Source organism: Amblyomma americanum, chromosome 3 (genome assembly GCF_052857255.1).
Source record: "Amblyomma americanum isolate KBUSLIRL-KWMA chromosome 3, ASM5285725v1, whole genome shotgun sequence".
Lineage (NCBI taxonomy): Eukaryota > Metazoa > Arthropoda > Arachnida > Ixodida > Ixodidae > Amblyomma > Amblyomma americanum.
Genome location: NC_135499.1, coordinates 100,982,503 through 101,005,321, shown reverse-complemented (window position 1 = coordinate 101,005,321; position 22,819 = coordinate 100,982,503). Strand labels below are relative to the sequence as shown.

General features: G+C 47.4%; 2 protein-coding genes across 4 annotated transcripts in view; one reads left to right on the top strand and one right to left on the bottom strand.

Annotated features, from left to right (window-relative positions):
* Nucleotides 1-22,819, bottom strand: part of LOC144123171 (uncharacterized) — a 67,301-nt gene that overhangs the window by 21,449 nt on the left and 23,033 nt on the right. The window lies entirely within an intron of this gene.
* On the top strand, nucleotides 1,078-22,344 carry LOC144123172 (uncharacterized). Of its 3 annotated transcripts, none has more exons than XM_077656054.1 (2): nucleotides 1,078-1,157; nucleotides 2,606-3,024. In XM_077656054.1, the coding sequence occupies exons 1-2, from the start codon at nucleotides 1,146-1,148 to the stop codon at nucleotides 2,942-2,944; spliced, it is 351 nt and encodes a 116-aa protein (XP_077512180.1). In that variant the 5' UTR covers nucleotides 1,078-1,145; the 3' UTR covers nucleotides 2,945-3,024. The 3 variants fall into 3 exon arrangements, with proteins under 3 accessions (XP_077512180.1, XP_077512179.1, XP_077512178.1); XM_077656053.1 differs by lacking the exon at nucleotides 2,606-3,024 and adding an exon at nucleotides 21,952-22,344 and having other exon boundaries at nucleotides 1,088-1,157; XM_077656052.1 differs by lacking the exons at nucleotides 1,078-1,157; nucleotides 2,606-3,024 and adding exons at nucleotides 20,313-20,399; nucleotides 21,952-22,344.

The window sequence follows — 22,819 nt, the reverse complement described above, 5'->3', positions numbered from 1 at the left end:
TTGTGACACATTTTATTTCAGGAAGATGTGAGTCCTTAAAAGAGCCATGAAGTGGCCATGTGCATTTCTGAACAAAAGCGCCAGTCATTCCCAGTTACGAAGCATTATAGAAATGCCTTTATTTTCTTCGCTTAAGATTCTTTCTCACTATCAAAAAGTTACCGGTGATCAAATTCAGCTAGTTTACAGACGAAAAAAATACAGCGAGGCACTTAGTTGACCCAAAGTGCGGTAAGGCGAAAGCCTTTAGCGCGGTGTAGCTGCTTGTGTCACTGATGAGTTGTTAAGTTTTTAATTAAGTACAAAATTGTTTGTGAACCTTAAATTCTGGAGGCACTGAAGGGCGTTTGGGAGGCGTCCGTCTGATTCGACCACTTTCTGCATACACTCTCCAGCGCCCTAAAAAGAGAGAAATGCATATGCGTTGGCAGGAAGTAGCGTAGTCGTTAACACGCTCGGCTGCGGGACGCGAGGATGGTAGTTCGAATCGCATCGTGCACAAAGGTGTTTTTTTGTTATCGGACTGAAGAGCGTCATGGACGGACCGACGGACGGACGGACGCGAGCATGAGCCATTAAAGGCTTTCGCCTTAAAATGATGCACGCCGGGAACAAATATACCACACTCCAAATCTTCCCAGCGAGCCATTAGCCGCACAAGGTCCTCACATAAGACGAAAACCTTGAGGGCATGACAGTCAGCTGGACCTCTCGCCTTTTGTTGTAACAAGGCCAGCGGACGCAGGGCTCCCGCCTACTCCAGCAAACAGACACCTCAGGCCTGCCTTGGTCGCATATTTTCGGCTCGCAATGCAACTCGGTTGCGCTAACTTTTTTCGCTGCCTCACCTACCGAATGCTACTGGCCCTGAGGCTGTCCGAAATAAACACACGTGAAAGAGGAAAGCTAACCCAGTGGGGCTAGGTCACAAGCGGCGAAATACTTCCGGATTTCGCTTTTGCCAATTTTCGCTTTCTCAACGGGCCCCTACTGAAGCGGCGTGTCGACAAATATTTGGGGCGGAGAGAGAGGTATCGGACAGGGCGCGGGTATATATACGAGCCCGGTGCAATGCAGAGCCAACAAACTGAGCAAGCATCGCTCTCGGATAACACGTACTGCGGAGCCCCCAACTGGAGAGAAACATGAAGTCCCTGGTGAGATGGATTCCTTAAGCTTTCGGTACATCATTTACGCATTCGCTTGGTGCTTTACATAGACAAGCCGGAATCATGGTTTGAATACCTGTGTGGCAGAAGTATTTGATCTTTGAAGGCGATAAGGTAAATCGACATGCGGCAGCGTACAAACAGAAAGCTAACTGGTATCTATAGGTGAGGAGCATGAAAAAAACATGCAACTAATGAAGAAAAAACATTTCATTCTAAAAATACGACTTGCCTATGCTATGCGAGAGACCGGATATCAACATAGTTATCCCAGTATCTATTACAGCATCGGTCCAATAGCTGGAGGCACTTAGTATATGATGCAGCAACGAAATATCGTAATTTAGAAAGGTGCTAAACTCAAGCTTATTCCTACGTGGGACAGGTAGCGCAGTATGTAAAACGTTCTTTGAAATGAATGGCACTTAACACTGGACACAAAACTGCACCATTGCATGTATGCTTGTTTTTAAAAGGTTTCTCTAATGACGCAGGAGTGTATGTGAACGTAGACCAATCAGTTCCAACTATAAACTGTTACATTTTTTGAGATCCCTAGAGCAAACAAAACTACACGCATGTGGCAGCAATAGAAGCGCCTTCTCTAGCACTCTACAATGTTAATCACTATCTGTTCTTGAGTCTTCTTAAAAGCGGGCACCTAAGACATCGACTCAACAGGCTATCCACCTAGCAGATATGCTCTCTAGCTCTGAAGTAGTAGAGCTAGACTCGTTGATTACTTTGGAGAGTCAACAAAACGCCAAACGGTTCACATCTTTCTCGCTTGCTCCTATTTGGAATTGAACTTAATTCCTTGTTTCTGTAAAATTATGCTCTGCATTTCGAGTTCTCAGTATATTTGCCAGAATAAATAGGATAGCCGCGGTCTGAAGGACCAAATTCTTCACGCGCCTTTCCTGCTAATGACCTGTTTAACCCAACAAAACTCCCATGCCATTATGTTCTCTTTATTGCCACATTTGACCATTTCAGGCTCGGAAATCGAAAACCGCTGTCTACTAAAAATTTTAAAGAATTCAAGAGCTATCCCCACGTAATGTTCTCGGGTGGCTGCCTTCATGCACTAGCCTATTATAACGTCTGCAGGACGAAAAGCCCGTACCGAAGAGCTGTTACGTGGCTGCAGTTTCTCTAACTAAATCCATGATAAACTTGCCCATACCTGCTTCAAACACAGTGCCTGGATCAAAGCTGTCTCGTGTAATCAACAAGTACACAGAAGCGAAATGTTTGGGATATATGTATTTTTTTCTGCCTGGCTTGCCCAAATCTTCTCATCAATAGCAGTTACATAGCACATTGTGTGGGACATGAAACCGGTAAAAAAGGACGTCGATATCTTCAAGAGAACTGCAGCAGTAGGCCCACCATGGTGCGAAATAATAATGCGCGGATTTTGCTTCCTTTTTCAGCTATCACTGATGACTCTCTGTCTTCTGGTTGCTGCTGCTACGGCGGGCTACGGCTACGGGCACGGCTATGGTGGATACGGCGGCTACGGTGGATACGGCGGTTACGGCGGCTATGGAGGCTATGGCGGTTATGGAGGATATGGCCACGGTGGATATGGCGGCTACGGAGGGTACGGAGGATACGGTCATGGCGGCTATGGTGGCTATGGAGGCTACGGCGGCTACGGCGGCTACGGAGGCTACGGCGGTTATGGAGGATACGGACACGGTGGCTATGGTGGTTACGGACACGGGTACAAAGTAATAAGCTATGGACATGGACATGGCTATCACGGGTAGTTGTATAAAAATTCTGTATTTATTGATGGGCTCATAAACATCCTTGCGACGTGACCTCCGGCCTTATGATGTGGTTTCTGCTTGACACCCACCGCGAAATCAAGGAAAACTGTTCCCGCTCGGGGCGCTTCAGGCATACTGCGTCGTATGAAGAATCTCCCAAAGGGCAATTTTCTCTCTGCCTTGACAACCCACTTCAATTGTTTCCTTTATATATGCAACATATTATCCCTCGCGACGCATTTTAATTGAGTCCTTTTTGCATAATACAGAAAAATGTGGCCGTTTCCCGTTGTTGACGTGAGTGGCGAAATTTTTCAGAGGCATAAAAATGTAACATCATTCATTGTTTGATGCTTCCCAAGAGAGCAATCTACAGCGGCTAGTTGGTGGTTCATCGTGTGGGAACCACGCTGGACTTAAGCAAACAAGACACACGTTAAGGACGACAGAAGAAGCGCGAACTTGCAACTAATTTTAGTCGGGATGTGTTACGCTGTTTATGTGAAACAGAAAATGACATGATGATTTTGGTTACAAAGAAAAAGATGAAAGCACCACAGGCAAAAACAACCATCACCCGTGCCCATTGCTAAGCGCGAAGAAATCAACCACAAAAATTCACTATCTTCGAGAGTTAGTGACTCGACGGCTTCCCAAAGTTTACACCACACGAGTAGGAAGAAAAATTGCTCTGATGAATGCAAATATTAAAAAAAATCGTTTTAATATTCATCTTTATGCGATCCTCTCGTCTTATATGAAGTCAGGAGCTGGCCCAGTGTGAAAGCTGTTGGTTTACACCTTAAAAAAGCTACGGACGCCCCCCCCCCCCCTTCTTCACCTCGACATTTGCAACACAGATCGAGAAGAAGGTAATTCCCTGGAGTGGAGAAAACATAAAATGCAGCAGACACAACATTTAATTACGCTTGAAGGCGAATAATTCATTAGACGGAAGAGCAGGAGAAAAAGCAGTGTCATGCAATAGGACTGAAACGACACTTGAAATAAAGCAAAATATAAGCACAGATTACTTCAGTGAACAAAATAACACTCGTTCACAAATAAAGTCTTTGAAAACAAACAATAAGGGCAAAAGAGAGTATGAAATTTATGCCCTCGAGAGAAAAACTTGAGCTCAACGCCTTTGTGAGAAATAGTTCGCACTATATATTGCGAGGCTCCACAAGTTCCTTGAAGGGAAGCTGGTGCATTTTTTTGTGAAGAATCGGGCTTGCAGCCGCGTCCTACATATTTTCATGCTGCGTACTCGAATATTGATCCCCTATTAGGCAAAACGAGCGCGAATTGTCTTTTTTAGCAGAAATATGCAGCGGGCGCCGTGGAGCACACCGGTGGTCGCGCCGCCGCCTGTGGTTGGTCAAGAGGTCGTGACGAACCATTGGGGACAGGATATGTTGCCGATATGGATCATAACGCTGCGTTTAGTGCAGATCGCAGCTTTTCACGGTGTTGTAAAAGCAATTACGACGACTATCTTTTCGCTGAGAAGCAAAGAAAAGGATAACCCAGCCATTTTACGTATAACCTGGAACCAAAAAATACGCAAACAAAACAATTCTACGCCTAGGACGAGCATACGCCAGCGGGAAAGACGCGAATATATTCCATGCGTAAAAGGCGTGAGAGCTAACTAGGCTCGTATTCTTGGAAAGGAAGAGGTGGGAAAAATACTCAATACTTTTACCACCAACGGACATCTCTTGCCCAGCCCGAAAGACCGTCATCACAAAGAAAAGGCACAAAGCATTGTGTATAAAAAAATACCCAGCTCCGAGTGCCCCGCGCTGTACGTTGGGGAAACCGAGAATTTCACGGAAAGGATCAAGCAGCACAAAGCTGACGCATAGTGAGCGAAGCGCAGTGGCTGAGCACTGCGAGCCATGTGACCTCAGCACAGACTTTGACATAATTATTGTACTGGAGATCAAACGAAATCCGCACGCAATGCTGCTGCTTCAGTCTGACACGTTCAGCAGGCGTCGGGAAATATTAATCGCTTCTTCGGAGCTCTTCTCTTTTCCCAGATCGGCAGTTTAAGTTCAGTGACCTCGCTGTCAACTATATGTGGGTTAAAAAAGCCAAGCAACAACTTGCCCGCAGTCACACCTTGACAACGAAACCGAGAAACGTTTGGACACGTCGTGTTTTCTTAGAAAACTTGATTGGCGTTCATTTCTCGCTCAAACTTGCATCCGAAAACAGACAGACTTCTGTCGAACGTTTCCATTTTAATCGCGCAGCTATATATATGATTAGTGACGAGGCAGAAACGTGTGGTACAACAAGATGCCACATATGAAGAGCTTCAATATTTTGCTTGCCTAGGCGCTTCGAACCGAACCTTGCTCAGCATGGCCCAGGATGTCTGGCCGTGACTGTGCTGAGGAGAGGGACACGTCTCAGCCTCTGTAAAGCTTCTGCAGGGGCTCGGGGAGAATGTCAGGCGCATGCAATGAGGGAACGAATCTCGCTGAACCACCGCGACCTCCGAAAGAACAGTGGGCGCTTCTCAATTGCCCGTCGGCACGCGAATGATCGTGGTGCTTATGTGTCACGCGATGATTAGCACAGATGCCTGTACTGTGTCTCCTTGCATGAAAAAAAGAGACGCCGATGCGGCCAGACGCTGAAGATGTCTGTCCGTCCCATCACAGGGTCACTCTCCGGGTACTGACGGCTGCCAACACTTCATGGAAAGCTCCACGTGGACACAAAGAGACCTGAACTGTAGCAAAGTGATGAAATTAGATTCGGAAGAAGAAGCATTTACCTCGTGTTTCTTCTTTTAGCAGGGGCGCTATTGGCAGTGGTGACACGTCTTTTATAAACGAGAAAATCGAAGGAACCGTGTCGTAGTCCAGCCATGCCCTCCTGCGCTCGCACGGGGCACGGGGGATTCGAACATCGCGCTTTCAATTGGTGATTGCGCCAGTGTAGCGCAGTATAAAAGTCTACTGCAGAACCGTACAAGATCAGCAGAGTACGAAACCACTTCAGTACTCCTTTAAGCATTCGTAACAGCTAACTGCAATTTTTTCAGAGTATGCACGGTTAGATAGTTTCTTATTTTCACTGAGTTTAACATTATGGTAGCATATGTCCGGGCAGGATGTTCACATGTCGCAAGTGTTTCTAGAAAAGATTTGTTATTACAGACTGCTTGTTTAACAGGTTAAGTCAAACCTTAACGAAACTTTTTTGATATTTGAATAGCTTTGAACTTCGGGTAAATATCGGCGGCGTGGTATGACAGTGGGACATTTTGGAGAAAACGCAGAAAATTATTTTTTTAATTCTCCCAGAGTTGTTTGCCTCACACATCATACCTTACAAACTCAAGCGATAAAGCAGCGAAAATTTCTGCGCAAAATCCGCAAGCTCCCAAAGGAAACTTTGCACACTCAGGAGCTGACTCGCAGCTGAAATGCTCGATGGTGAACACACAGCAACAATGACGTTAAGGCAGATTCATGATCCAAGCGAAGAAGCTCATGACTACGTATAGTAAGCAGTGGCGAAAAAGAGGAGTAAAGCGTAACAACTAATTTAAATGATACCAGATTAAAAGAATGCGGGGACACTAAAGCGCCGCCTTAAGAGTATGACGCGGCATTCTAATCGATTAATGACCGTATATTGATACTTGCCACTATAGGAGAAGTAGAAGCGCCTGCATTCGTAGAGAAAGAAGATGGTTCTCTCTCGCTTGCGTGCTTGTACCATAGGAGTGTGCGCTCTGCTGTGCAAAATTTTCTTCAAGAAACACAGTGACTCCCATTCTAATTTCTTTTTCCCGCTCTCAGTCAGTACGACTTTGAAACATTACAGGTATTGTATACTATTATGCACATTAAGCTATTTTACCGTCCTCGATCTCCAAGTTAACAGGACCCCGGTCCTTCCGTCTTCCAATCAGACTACATACTATTACCACTCCTTTCCCATCAAAACTTTCCTGTATCCAGCAATTAACCGCCTGTGTCTTGGCCACTCCCTCGTAGTGGGTATGTGACAGCAATGTCTGAGGCCTTCCTTCCTTCCTTAGGGAGCGCCGCAGTTTCACGTTTTTTTTGGAAGCGATGTTTATTGCCTCAGGGCATAAAAACTATTAAATGAGAGATCAGTAAGGTGATTAACTAAATGAAAAAGGTGGGCTGATTTGATGAAATCAAGAAGTGAGCGATGATATGGACCCTGTGTCCAAGCAATTTAGGAATCCGGATTGTCCGCCGAGAGACCCACTGCCGCCAGGTGCCGGATTCTCGTCGGCTTCAGCGCCGGGCAGTCCCACAACAGGTGGTGGATATCCGCCTCACAGTCTCTGATCTTGCAGACTGGACACCCGGGGCGGGGATATAAATCTTTGAAATGCGCCCACTTGCTTGTAACAGCTGGACTTGGGGCAACCCCGACACGTATCCTCCGAAGCGCAACTTCCTCTGCACGGGTAAGACCACGGGGGAGGGTTACCGCACATGGAGGGATTAGAGCACGTGTGCGGCGCCGGAGGTGTTCCTTTCTTGATAAAAGAAGGGTGGTGTTATCCAGAGTGAGGACTCGAGGCAAAGACGAGGTTGGGGTCTAAAGGCGGGTCGCAGAATCTGCGCGGCTTTGTGCGCTCAGGAGGTCACGCGGGAACCCCTCAATACGGATTTGCTGCGGGATGCGTGCCGCTAGACGATGGGTGTCTTGACAGATTTCTGGGGTGCAACTGACTCGCCGTAGTAGGCGTGTGACGTGAAGGGCGTCGGTGCGAATGACAATGCTGGCCGTAGGTAGCATGGGAACGGTGGCCACAGAGCAAAGTGCCTCTTGAACCGCAAGCATCTCCGCACAGATGGAGGAAGGAGGTTCTGAGAGGCAAAACCTTGACGTTTTGTTCAGGGCAGGCTTGCAAGGACGGTAAATTGCTGTTGTTGTTTCGCAGATCTGGATGCTTGCGTCAACGTACATAACGATGGAGCCATGCGGCAGATTGGCATCTTGCTCTGTAATGAGGTCGCGAAACGACGATGCCGCGCGGGTAGATGATGGCCGACGTAGATCAGTTGCTTTTTTGTCGCTTAGCTGCACAAAACGCCAGGGCGGAAGAACTGGCGGGGAATGGAGCGCGATGAAGCATACGCCCTGAGTGCACACGTTGTGTGTGTGTAAGATTTGACTTTAGGCGGCGAGCATCGCGTCGTTGCTGCACCAGCTCATCTAGTGTATTAAGCTGCCCGTGTTCTTGGAGCGCCACGATCGGGGTATTGCGGGGAAGGCAAGTGATGACCCTCATTGCCTCTCGATTAACAGCTTTTAGACGATCCCATTGAGCCCTCGTCAAATGCTTGAATTGGGCTTGGTAAACGAGGCGCGGTTGCACAACCGCCCGCACCAACTGTCGTGCAACATGAGAGCGGGCTCCGCCTGTTTTAAGAGCACTGCGTCTAATCAGACCCGACGCCTGAACTGATAGCTTTTTAGCCCGAGAAAGCCAAGCAGTACATGTTCCTGACTCGTGTACTATCAAGCCCAAGATTTTTGATGCCGAACTTTCTTGAATTGGAGTTCCGGATAGATGCAGATGAATGGGTGTTGCCGCTAGTTTACGGTGCCCCCAGCGGTTGTCGACTGACGGGAAAGTGGTTTTGCTCACTGAAAGCTGCTGCCCCGCCGCGGTGGCTCCGTGGTTAGGGCGGTCGGCTACTGATTCGGAGTTCCCGGGTTCGAACCCGACCGCGGCGGCTGAGTTTTTATGGAGGAAAAAACGCTAAGGCGCCCATGTGCTGTGTGATGTCAGTGCATGTTAAAGATCCCCAGGTGGTCGAAATTATTCCGAAGCCCTCTACTACGGCACCTCTTTCTCTTCCTTTCTTCTTTAACTACCTTCCTTATCTCTTCCCTTACGGCGCGGTTCAGGTGTCCAAAGATATATTTATTTATTTATTTGTCAATACTGCCAATCCCTGTATCTGGGATTTTTACAGGAGTGGGTTCTGGTCGTAGGCAAACTGTCGACCAGTCATAAACATTATTTTCCATCATGCAAAAAGTACAGTGAAGGTTATGGGGAGAATAAGAATAGGCACTGGAAAAAACAAAAACAAAGATAACCCATAAGTAATCATCACCTTTTCGTTACTTACATTATCACGAGAAGTACAAGTAAATTCATGGAATATACAAATACATGGAAATACAAATGCATGGAAAAGCAAATAAACGAAAAACACAAAAATGTTAGAAAAAGGAAATAAAAATCACAGTTTCTTTCCTGACAATACACTTTTGCCAGCTAGCGCCAAAAATTTCACAGTACTTGGTTGTATAATCACTGATTCATCAAGGCAGTTCCACTCGCGCACAGCTCGCGGAAAAAAGGAGAACATAAAGGTATTATTTGCACAGAAATATTCTTGTATGGTAAGTTCATTTTTGTGACGCGTTTCTCTGGAAGTGTTCAGAGTAATGTATTTAGCAGAATCAACTTTAAGTTTGTCATGCAAAATCATGTACAGAAACTTCAGCCGGTGAAGCGTCTCACGACAAGCTAGCGTGTCAAGCCCAGTCTCAGATAGCATCAACGTCGGAGAATCGGTGCACCTATATCTGTTGCAGATAAAGCTCGCACGTTTTCGCTGGACAGCCTCAATCGTAGTTATGTTGCTTGGGTGTACGGGAACCAAGCGACATTTGCGTATTCTAGTATTGGGCGAATGATAGTAGTATACGCCAGAAGATTGGCTTCTTCCGTAGAATACCGCAGGGCTCTTTTTAAAAACATGAGCTTAGGCATCGCTTTGCTTGTTACATGATCTACGTGAGCTGTCCACCCCAGATTGGCTGATATAATGATGCCTAAGTATTTGTGCTCGGTGACTGTCTTGAGTGCAGTGCTGCTATAGCCATAAGGGAAGCTAAGTTTTGATTTCTTTTTCGTTATAGTCATTGAAACTGTTTTATCTAAGTTAAGGGCCAGTTGCCACTTCGAACACCATTCTGCTATCTTGCCAAAATCATTGTTTAAGCTTATTTGATCTTCTCTGCTTTTTATTTCTCTATATAGTACGCAATCATCTGCGAACAACCTCAGCTCCGCTTCTACCTGGTCAGCAATGTCGTTTATGAAGAGAAGGAAGAGAATTGGGGCTAAAACAGAGCCCTGTGGAACACCGGAAAAGAGCGGAACAGTATCTGAAGTGTGGTCGCCGAGTTGCACGAACTGGCGACGGTCGGTAAACTAATTGGCGATCCATTGGACTACTGACCCATCCCCTAATATATAACTTAGCTTCTGTAGTAGTTTGGGGTGGCAGAGTCGGTCGAAGGCCTTTGAGAAGTCTAGGAAGATGACATCTGTTTGCATTTGGTCGTTAATTGTTTTAGCGAAGTCATGTAAAGTCTCGACAAGTTGTGTAACAGTGGAAAGACCACGCCTGAAGCCATGTTGTTGGGGATGAAGAATGTTATTTGATTCAACGAACTCTGTTATTGATTTTAGGATAATGTGTTCTAAAGCTTTACAGGAAGTGCACGTAAGAGAAATAGGCCTGTAATTTGATGGGCAAGTCTTATCACCTGATTTATGAACTGGTATTATTTTTGCAACTTTCCATTCCGCTGGGAGGCAGTGCTCGCATATGGACTTATTGAACAAAAGGCATAGGTAATTACTCATGGGTTCGCCATAACGTTTCAAGAAGACATTTGGAATTTCGTCCGGACCGCTGCACTTTTTATCATCTAGGTTTAACAACAGTGATAGTATTCCTTCCTAAGTTACGACTGGGGCATCAAGTGCGCCATATTGCTCTCTGTTTTCTTGCCTAAAAGAATGCGTAATACCATTGTCTGGTGTAAATACGGATTTGAAAAATGCATTGAACGCAACCGCCTGCTTCTTTTCTTCGTACGATGGCAAAGGGTTCGGAAAGTTTTCATTGTCACTTATATAGCGCCAGAATTTGTGGGGCGATTCTTTGATAAATTTCCTAAGAGTTGTTTTACAAAAGTGCTGCTTTGCTTCTTTTGTCTTTGCTTCAGTTTTTTGTTCATTGTATTAATCCTTTGGCAGTAGTCTGAGACCGGGCTTGATTTGTTGGAATTTCTCAACCTTTTAATTCTACGTTTTAAGTGAATTACTTCGCGCTTTATCCATGAATTGTGCTTTCTTATGGTCTTTTTTATTAGTGGGACAAACTGCTCCATACAGTACATTACGTGATTTTTCAACTGCAGCCATATTTCATCGATGTCTGCAGAGCTTTCTGTGCATAAGTTGTGGAAATCGAGGTATTCGTGTGCAAGGTATGTCATGATAGCTGCATCATCAGCTTTGTTAAAGGCATATACACGTTTTGTAGGACCACTCTGACGAAACCGTCCTGGATACGACAGTGTCCACACAACGATATTATGATCAGATAAACCATCAAAAATATTCACGCTAACCTTTTCCTTCATAAAATGATCGCTTAAGAAAATAAGGTCCAGAATAGAGCTTGAATTACCCTGCACCCGAGTAGCCTTGGAAACAACCTGAGATATATGAGACAGATACCGCGCCATTTCCTTTCCCCAAAAAACAATTATTATTATTATTATCACTGAAAGCTGCGGACCAATTGAATAAGCAAAGGTCGACGTAATATCTATGGCTGATTGCAGGCCGGCTGCTTGAGTCATCAGGTCGTTGTGAGTGCTCCACACCGTTATGTCATCAGCATACAAAAACAACTTAATCTCAGAGACATCATGTAAGTGGCAAGCAAGGGAGATAAAAGCAATATTAAATAATATTGGCGATAACACCGATCCCTGGGGAACGCCGCGAAGAGGCACAAATAATCCGACGGCCTCATCACTGAGGCGTATGGTAAAGTGTCGGCCTTCAAGGAAGGATTTAACAAATTGCGCACTCTAACGGGGAAATGCAGCATGTCAAGCGATTCCAGGATGGCAGCATGCTGATATTATCGTACGCCTTTTCAATGTCGATGGCCAGTACAGTACGTGCACTGTGGCGGCGAGTTGAGCCCAGAACTGCTGACGCCAAGACAGCCAGTCCATCTTCTGTACCTATGGACGTACGAAAGCCAATTTGGGCTGGAGGGTAAAATCATGGTGCTCAAGCCACCACGACAGTCGTATGGCAAGCATTTTTTCAGTAAGCTTGCATAATGTTGGCGTAAGCGATATAGGCTGGAAATGTTTGAGGTCTGTCGGCGGCTTCCCCGGCTTTCGTATGAGGATCACAATAGTCGATTTCTAGGTTTCTGGTACGACGCCTTCTATCCATACCTTGTTAATGGTGGCGAGGAGTTGATTTAGTACATCGGAACATAAGTTCCTGTAAACCTCGTACGGAATGGAGTCCGGATCAGGCCCAGTCTTCCGACGGGCCTCATCTATTGCTGCCAGCAACTCGGGCATTGAAAATGGGCTTGCAATTTTCTCGGCGTCGGCTGTAGACGGGAGCTTATCGGCATATGCTGGAATGGCAGCCAAGAAGGCTCCTATGACCCTTGGAGGCAATACATCATACTTGAGGAAAAACTTCCGCGCTGCCTCTCTGGCCAAATCATCCGGAGCTAAGTTAGCTGGGAAGCATGCTGTGGCCGCTGCGTCAGTATGACGGGAACCATGTTCCATTGCACAAAACGTTCGCCAGAGAGAAGCATTCGATGGCTTTGTCGAGAACTGCTCACACCACGCATGTCACTGCCGTCGAGAGATTTCGCGTTCATATCTACAAGCCTTGGCAGTAAGGCAATTCAGCCTTGTTCGTGCTTGCGCAGAAGTCGGGTCTCGGGAAGCTGCCATCTCCGCTTGTCGGCGAGCAGCCCACAGGTTAAGCAGACCTACATCCAGCGCCGTGCGATTCACGTCCGTCCAGGCGACAGCAGTAGCCTTATTCAGCGCAGTTTGTATGCAGTTCATAAGTAGTGTCGATGATTGCAGAGAGAGATCTTCGATGATGGTGCGAAACGTGTCTCAATTGACCGCAGAACACCTACGGCGTAATTGACGGGCCCTTGATGGATGGAGACCGATGATGATAGGATGGTGGTTACTACCCCAGCAGTCTGGCTCCAGGTGCCACAATGGAGTCCCGGGTCCTGACCACCAGTTTTACGTCTCTTCTCCGGAGGTTCTCGCGTTGCACGTTACTGTTTCGTGGAGGTGCTGGGAAAAGCCGTCACATAGTCGGACGAGACCTCGGGCAACGACAAAGCCCCGCTCACGCTGGAGTTGAGTATAGCCGTCCGCCAGGCTTTTGTAGTCGTGAAATAGGTCGTTCCACACGAACACCAGGACACTGCACCGCGGCGGCACTGTGACGTCATTCTCGACAATGCGCAGAGCGTTGCTGCAAGGATCTCGGGAGCCAGAGCGGGCCACGGCCTGTTTGGTCGAGAACGTGACACGTGCGTCCTTAAAGACGATCACAGTGCCGTTCGCCTGCAGGAAGTCGATCCGCAGAATCAAGTCTCTGGATCACTCGGAGAGCACGACCAATTCAGCAACGTATGTGAAACCACGAATTCAAACTCTAGCCGTGCACTTGACAATAGGGGAAATTAGGTAGGCACCAGCGGTGTGCATGTATGTCCCTGTCCACGGTGTCGGAACCTTTTTAAGGTCTCTAGCAAAGGCACGACTAATAACAGAACAAATCAGCACTGGAATCGAGCAGCGCGGTAATCTCAGTGCCATCAATTGTCACCCGCAAATCAGATGCAGCGTATAGGGCACTGTCGCCGCCTTTCCCTGTCCAGGTATCGTCGGCTTGATGGTTTAGCGATGCAGGATTTTGACACGTCTCGACGTCAGCGGCCTTGCCTGCAGAGGTCGCTGGTGTTAGTTTTCCAGACGCGCACTGGGCGAACGACGCCCAGCAGAGCTGCTCTGGTGACCGGGGCTGGAAGCACGATAGCGGCGAGGCGAAGGCGAACGGGACTCGCGCTTACCAGAGTAAACAGGGTTCTGGCGCGCCCAGAGATGCTTCGCAATCTCATGCGGTCGTTCACCGTTCTGAGGACAAGGTGCGTCGGGACAGAAACCGCGAAGACCCACTTGGCGGTACGGACAGGCTCGGTAGAGATGCCCGGGCTCCCCACAGTGGTAGCACAGAGGCCTACGGTCCGGTGTACGCCACAAATCCGACTTCCGAGGACGTGGCTGAGCTGTAGCAGTTGCAGTTGCATAATATGAGGTGGTGCTACTGACGGGATACGTGGGCGTGATACCGTAGCCAGGTGCGGTAGCGTGACATAGGCCGATGCTGCTCATGGCAGGCGTCGGAGTAGCGGGACCGTAGCCAGCCGTGCGACGTTCAACGGATGCGTATGTGGGTGTGACATCGAACTGGGGCGGCGCTTCGGGAACAGGAGGTGCCTGCACAACCTGCCGCACTTCGTCCCGGACGACTTCTGTCAGCGCTGCCAGCGGTGCAGTCGCAACCTGGGGCAGACGGAACCGCTGGAGCTCCTCCCGGGCAACTGACCTAATCAGTTCGCGCAATGTGTCTCTACTGCCGCCTAGGCACGACGAAAAGGTTTCGGGCACAATGCTCTTGATGTCCCAATTGTACTTCTGGGCCCGTTGTTGAGCGCCGTCTCCATGGTGGTTGGTAGCCTGGGGGAGAAATTCCGCTACAGTGTGGGGTGGGCTGCGCACGAGGCCTGCGAAGAACTCCTGCTTAACCCCTCGCAAGAGATGGCGAAGCTTTTTCTCCTCCATCATGTTGGGGTCGGCACGCTTGAATAGATGAGCCGTGTCGTCGATGTACATGCGCACACTGTCCCTCGTGTGCTGGTTTCGGGAGTGCAGCGCAGCTTCAGCCTTCTCCCGGCGGTCGGCGGGCGGAGCGGGCGACGCGCTCTAAGGTCTCCACCATCGAACTTGGGACACCATTCTGCCGTACGTAACGATTGCGTACAACACCGCCCTGCAGGAGACAACCCGACTGAACCCATTTCAGCTTGTCTTCAGTCGGCAAGTGACCTCTCCGTTGGATGCTATGTTGCCCGTTGACCCCTACTGCGACTCTGACGCTGACCTCGACGCAGGCACCTTCGTTCAGCGTGCTGAGGAAGCGTGGAAATTGGCACACGTGCGAATTAACCGTCACACAGGAGACTAACGCCGCTAGGTACAACCTCGGACGCCGCTTCATCGGTTACGCGACTGGCGACTTGATGTGAGTTTGGACACCTGTCCGTCGCCGCGGCGTTTCTGAAAAGTTGCTGCGCAGATACTTTTGCCCTTTCGAAGTAGTGCGCCGCGTCAGAAATGTGACGTATGCAGTTTCTTTCTCCCAAGCGGCTTGCTTATCGCGCCGGTCGCACCGTACTGAAGTCGTGCACATTGTTCGCGTGACGAAAGAAGAAGGCGCCGACCAAAAGAAAAGATGGGATGACGTTTCGGCTCCCCCATGGGAGCCTTGTTCACAATGAGGCATAACGTAGCTTTGTCCTTTATTTATGCGCATGAGCGACCCCAGACACCTGGCGTAGATTGGGGGCAAGTTCCCGTCATTTCGATTGAGCGTGTGCTCTGTCGTCTGAATAATCAGTGATTCCAGATAGAGCCGTGACTTGCTGTCCCTTTCTTTTGCAATCACACGTGCCTAGGCCCAGTCTATGTTGTGTGCGGCGGAAACTGAGTGCTCGGCAAGCGCATTTTGACCTGCGCGCCGGTTTCTGACGTCACTCTGGTGATCCCGTATTCTTCGTTCAAAGTTACCCGACTCGCCAATATACACAGATATACACATTGTTCGCATGAAGCCTTACCACGACAGACTACCTGACTGAACAGCGGTTCACTGCAGCTGTGTTTTCGCTGACATTCGCCTCCTAGCTGCATGGTGGCGATGCTGCAGAAGAGCGGGCAGTGATACGTGCCCCTATAGAAGAAGTAGAAGCGCCTGCAATCGTAGAGAAAGAAGATGGGTCTCTCTCGCTCGCGCGCTTGGACCACTTAGGGACGGCCGCAGGTTTACGTCTCTTCTCCGGAGGTTCTCGCGTTGCACGTTATAATATGCAAAATTCATCATTTTCTACTTAACATTCATGAATTCTTGCAGTCCTCATACCCCTCCTAGCGCAGTGGTGTGGCGGTTAGGCTACCACTCTGCTACCACTCTGGTGCTACCACTATTGTGGTGTGGCGATTAGGCCACTGCCCTGCTATGGCAGGCGCTGCCACCGGTGGGGCTTGTGCGGCACACGTTGCTCTGCCGAACATCCTTCGCGACCAATTATAATTTAACCTGCTCCTGCCATGGTAGGCAGTTTGTTAATTATCCGCTGGGCAGGTGGGGATAACGCCACAAGGTTACGTGACCTAGATGGCCCACCTGCCTTCTTGGTTGCTTCCCTAAAGATTTTCCGAGGAATTTTCCGCTCGATCAACGATGCCAACGAGGCCGACGGCAACGCCAGATCTTCTGCCACACTAGCTCCTTAACAGTACTACCGAGTTAAAATTCGTCATCGCAATCATATGTGAGCTTTAGCTTCTCAAACTGACGCATGAGCTGTTAGAGACGCCGTAGAGGAGGGCTTCGAAATAATTCGACCGCTTGGAGCCTCTCCGCGCGTACCGACTTCGCACAGCACACTCTTGTTTTTGCGTTCACCTTCATCGAAATGTGGCCGCCATGTCCCGGATTCAAGCCCGCGAAGGGCAAAGGAGGGATGAATTCCTCTGTATGGAAAATATTAGGTTATTTGGCCACCTGTCCCAGTGGGCCGTCCGGCTAGAGCAGACACATGCTTTTATGGTATACTACAGAACTCCATTCACTTTTTTTTTCTGAGCAAAAATCTTGTACTTGGCTTCTTTCGGTTATATTGATGCTTCGGCGGCAGCGAAGAGTTGATTGCTAAGCCGACTGATTTCAAACAAAACATTTTTTGCCGCCATCTATTAAACTGGCGACGTCAATACTGAAAAGGACTCCGTGATTCCTGTCTGGAAGGGCATGACGGTGTAGCGCGGATTGCTCAGACTCGGCCTTAGAGTTTATTACTATTAACTAGAGGGAAAGCTGGCGGCGCAGCACCTAGGCCACCAAGGGCGCTCAAAGCATCATGGGGCGATGAGCTACTTGGTGCTGGACAGTTAGTTTTTTTTAGGAACACAGAGTGGTGTTAGTGAGACGTACCATTCCGACCACGGCGCGTCCCGCGCGCAGACGACTTCGGCGCGAACGTAGTGTGCAAAAGCCATTGTAGCGAAAACGCAACAGCACACGACGCCAACAAATGGCTTTGTTTTCCAAAATTCTATGAAAAAACCTCGTAACCTGTTGAAGCGACATCTTTTTTTTAAAACATATTTCTTTTTAAAAGTGCGCCTATTGAGCACGAAATATTGGCTTTTGTGGTCTGCAATACTTGTCTAATAGGAGAGCAAGCCATCGCGTATTTTGGACAAACTTTAAATTGACATGCTTTTCTGCTCGTTTGTTGCAATTTATAGACAGGATATTAAATGTTAGTACATTCTTGATTATCGAACAATGTTTGTTTTTTATTATTTTTTGGCCAAAAGTTGTGGTTCTGCAGTCGGTAGCTCTCCGCCCCATGATGCTTAGAGCGCACATGGTGGCTCTGGTGGTCTCGAAGAAGCTCCATGCAAACTCCCATAGGCGGAACGCCAGCTTTTCCTCTAGTTAATAGTAAAAAAAACTCTCTGGCCGAGTCTGAGCAATCCGCGCCAGAGAAGTCTTGACGTAAGCGCAGTTTCCAAGCAAAAGCGCTTGGTAGTGGAGATATTCTGCTGTATTTTTTACCTTTCTATCTTATAAAGGTTTCAATATTCGTGCAAGTAACCTATCTTTCTTTATAACGTGGTAATCCCTAGATGCAGGCCATCTCCGATTTTTCCTAACCGTCCCCTAACGAGTGAGTGAGTAAACGTTTATTGAAAAGGATGGTGGCTGGAACACATGGGTGTAGACCTCTCAGAAGGTCTAGACCCTTATGAAGCGCACATTGACACCAGCGCCCGTTTTGCTGAACACAATTTTTTGATAAATTCATGCGCGATCAGTGCGAATGAAGCGTAGGGATTATCTTAGCATGTGGGTTCAGATTTCGTGAGCGCTTTGTGTCGAACTGAATTCGCACACATCAATGCATTTCAAGTGCTTTCTTAGCCTGCATCGGTGGTTGACATTTGCCACCGTTCCGCGTGACATGCTCCATGCTCCAGCACAGGGCCCCCTGTGTGAGCATGTGCCATTGTATGAGGATAGCAATAACAACAACAGCAGCACAGTGCCAGAAGCATGGATGAAAGTTCGGTTGGAAGGTTGCTCCGATGGGTCGGAAGGCTGCTCTGATGGCAGAGTGGCCTGAAGCAGCGGCCAGAGCATCTGATCTGTTCGCGCTACCAAGGGTTCGACCCTCGCGGGGTCGAACAGCGGGATCAAATCCTAGACGCAACGGCCGCATTTCAATGGAACACAAATGCCTGGATGCCTGTGTATGGCTCGATATCAGCGCACGTTAAACCCAAATGCTCGAAATTAGTCCGGAGACCTCCACTACGGCCCCTCTAATAGTCAATGACCCGAACTGTGGCGTTAAGCCCCCAGGGATCCATTAGGCACCGTACCCTACACACCTGTTATTTGGTACGGTTGCAAGATGTTGAGAGGTAACCCCTGGGAGTTATTCAGGTTGTTTTTATATTTACAGATTTATACTTTAAAACCTGCGAGCCTGTGCAGGTGTATTATACAACAAGGCGCACGCCACGTACGTGATAGAGCAGAATATTCCGACTGTTAATTAACTGAAATTATCCGATCGACTTCCTTTGGAACAATGTACCGTTGAGTTGAATTCACAGGAATAGTGAAGTGTGTCTGCAGCATCGACATCACTGATGCGCCTGTTTATTACAAAGCGTAATTGAAATGACTGAAGGTGGGGTGAGACTGAAAATGAGTTTCAAAAGCTGGCTGTACAGCGGTTCTAATAAAAGCTATGGCTACAAAATTTGCAAGGAATCTTAAATATAGACGCAGCTTGCACTAGAGCTTAAAACTAGCTTAAAATTTAGTTACAATTTTTTATTTCTGTTTTTTTTCTACTAATGTTCCTTTTTTTAAACTCTACAATTCGCAGAGTGTTGCAATTTTGTAAGAATGTAGCAGCCAGTGCTTCACACAAGTGGAACTAAAGTTATGCGCTTCTAACATAAAGTAGATTTGTTGTGTTTTTTACTTTTGTGGATGCAATAAAATTGACAGATATGGATGAGTTTGTTTTTTTTTTCGTTAGAAACTACAAATGCACCTAGGCTAGTGATTATCGTTCTAGTTACGAACATGCTAATTATTAAAGGATGTGAAATTATTTCTTTGCTTACGCTTTATAGTTTCAGAGACAAAGGCGCACAAGCACCCAAAATGTTGTTTTGAGCAAAACGTCAGTGAAGTCTATGAAAACCGTTTTACCCACCAATACTTACCTTCCGAGAAGAGATACAGGAGCAGCCCTAGTGGCTTAAAAACGTACTAAGAACAACTCCAAATTCCAAACTGAAACCAGAACCTGGGTTTCTGATCAAGAACTTCTGAGCATTGAATTTTTGCAAGTACCTGAAACCAAGACACGACGTCAAGGTGCACCCACTCTTCCGGTCGGTTCTACGAAGAAAAAAGACAAATATTATTTTTGAAATCTCGAACACTCAACTGCAATACTTTTTCTGAAAGCTAAAGAAGTTCTCTGTCAGATGGTCGCAGTATCTCAAAATCGAATTTTTTGAAAAACAAATTCCCACTTCACCGTCATTTCTTTTGCTTAACCTTCTCACCATCAAAAAATCTACCGGCGATGAAAAGCACTATGTGTACAGATAAAAAATATCACACACTGGGCACACATATACAGCCCTCGAAGCCTGCGCAAAGAGCGATTATGCACACAAAGTCCTCACATAAGACAAAAACCTTGAGGGCATGACAATCAGCTGGACCTCTCGCCTTTTGTTGTAACAAGGCCAGCGCACGCTGGGCTCCCGCCTGCTTCAGCAAACAGACACCTCAGGACTGCCTTGGTCGCATATTTTCTGCTCGCGATGTAACTCGCTTACGCTTTTTTCTTCGCCTCACCTTCCGAATGCTACTGGCCCTGAGGCTGTCCGAAATAAACACACGTGAAAGAGGAAGGCTAACCCAGTAGGGCTAGGTCACAAGCGGAGAAATACTTCCGGATTTCGCTCTTGCCATGTTTTCACTTTCTCAACGGGTCTCTACTCAAGCGGCGTGCCCACAAATATTTGGGGCGGCGAGAGAGGTATCGAACAGGCCGCGGGTATATATACGCGCCCGGCGCAGTGCAGAGCCAAGATACTGAGCAAGCATCGCTCTCGGATAACTCGCACTGCGGAGCAACAACTGGAGAGAAACATGAAGTCTCTGGTGAGATGGATTACTGAAGCTTTCGATACCTCATTCACGCATTCGCTTGGTGCTTTACATAGACAAGCCGGAATCGTGGTTTGAATACCTGTGACGCAGAATTATTGGATCTTTGAAAGCGATAAGGTAAATCGATATGCGGCAGCGTACAAACAGTCAGATAACTGATGTCCATCTGAGAGAAACTTGAAACAAACATGCAACTAACGAAGAAACACATTTCATTCCAGAAATACGGCTTGCCTTTGCTATGCGGGAGGCCGGATATCAACATAGTTATTGCAGTATAATACAGCATCGGTTCAATAGCTTTGGGCACTTATTGTACGATGAAAGAACGAGATATCTTTATTTAGAACGGTGCTAAACAGAAGCTTATGCCTATGTGGGACCGGTCGCGCAGTATGTAAAACTTTCTTTGAAATGAATGGCACTTAACAGTGGACACAAAACTGCATTATTGCATGTATGCTTGTTTTTAAAAGGTTTCTCTAATGACGCAGGTGTTTATGTGAACGGAAAGCAATCACTTCCGACTATAAACTTTCACATTTTCTGTCATTTCTCGAGCGAACAAAACGTGCACATGTGGCAGCATTAGAGGCGCCTTCTATAGCACTCTACAACGTTAATCACTACATGTTCTTGAGTCTTAAAGGAAGAAGGTAGTTTGAAAACTTCTTAAAATCGGGTACCTAAGGCTCCGACTGAGAAGGCTATCACCTAGCAAATATCCTTTCTAGCTCTGAAGAAGTGTTGCTGGACTCGTTGATTATTTTGTAGCGTCAATAAAACGCCAAATGTTTTACATTTTTTTCGCTTGCTCCTATTTGGAATCGCATGTCTTTCCTTGTTTCTGTAAAAGTATTCTCTGTAGTTGGAACCCTGGTTACAAGTGTCAGACCAAAATTGTATAGCTGCCCTGTGGAGGAGAAAATTCTTGATGCGCCTGTCGTGCTCCTGGCCTGTTTAACCTAACAAAACTCTCATGCCGTTATGTTCAATTTACTGCCACATATGGCCATGCCGCGCTGGGAAATCGAAAAGAGCTTTCTACTGAACGTTACCAGAATTCTTGAGCTATCCCTACGTAATACTCTTGGGTGGCTGCATTTCATGCGCTGCCCTAATATAGCGTTCACAGAACTAAAAGCCCCGACCGAAGAGCTGGTAACCTGGCTGCAGTTTCTTGAACTTCGTGCGCATGTGTGCGCATGTGGTGTCTTTTCTTGTTAGTGTCCTTGTTTACGCCGTCGTTCACTTCATTTCTTCAACTAGAACCATGATAAACTTGCCCATAAAATGCTTCAAACGCAACGCCAGGCTCAAAGGTGTCTCGTGTAATCAACAACACCACAGAAGACAAATGTTTGTCATGTATATAATTTCTTCTGCCCGCATTCCCTAAATCTCATTAAGAGCCGTTGCATAGCACACTATATAGGCCACGAAGCAGGTAACAAACGTCGTCGATGTCTTCAAGAGAACTGCAGCAGTAGGCCCACCATGGTGCTAAATGCTAACGCGCGGATTTCGCTACCTTTTTTTTCAGCTATCACTGATGACACTCTGTCTTATGGTTGCTGCTGCTACGGCGGGCTACGGCTACGGGCACGGCTATGGTGGATACGGCGGCTACGGCGGATATGGCGGCTACGGAGGCTATGGCGGATATGGAGGATATGGCCACGGTGGGTACGGTGGCTACGGGGGATATGGAGGCTACGGAGGGTATGGAGGATACGGTCATGGTGGGTACGGCGGCTACGGAGGCTACGGCGGCTATGGAGGATACGGAAGCTACGGTGGTTATGGAGGATACGGACACGGTGGCTATGGTGGTTACGGGCACGGGTACAAAGTGATAAGCTACGGACATGGCTATCACGGGTAGTTGTACAAAGATTTTTGTATTTATTGATGGGCCAATAAACATTGTTGTGACTTTGACGTACATGCTTATGAAGTGTTTCCTGCTCTGCCACCAACCACGAAATCAAGAAAGACTGTTCCGGCTCGGGGCACTTCTGGCATTCTGCGTCGTATGGGAAAACTCTGAAATGGCAATTTTCTCTCCGCCTTGACGACTCACCTCTATTGCTTCCTTCTTATACACAAGATATTCGCCCTCGCGCCCTATTTAAACTGAGCCGTTTTCGTATAAAACAAAAAAAGTGTCCGTTTGCCGCTGTTGGCAAGGATGGTGAAAGTTCTCAGATGAGTGAAAATGCAACATCATTCATTGCTCGATGTTTCCCAAAATTACACCGCACGAGTAGGAACAAAAATTGTTAGAGATCACGGCGGCAACCGCATTGGGAGATGCGAGAGCGTTGACGCCTCTTCCACACTAGTTGCCTCTCTTGCTTCGTTCGGAATCTTTTCCCATCGCGGCACCACCCACCCCATGGAAGAAGGAA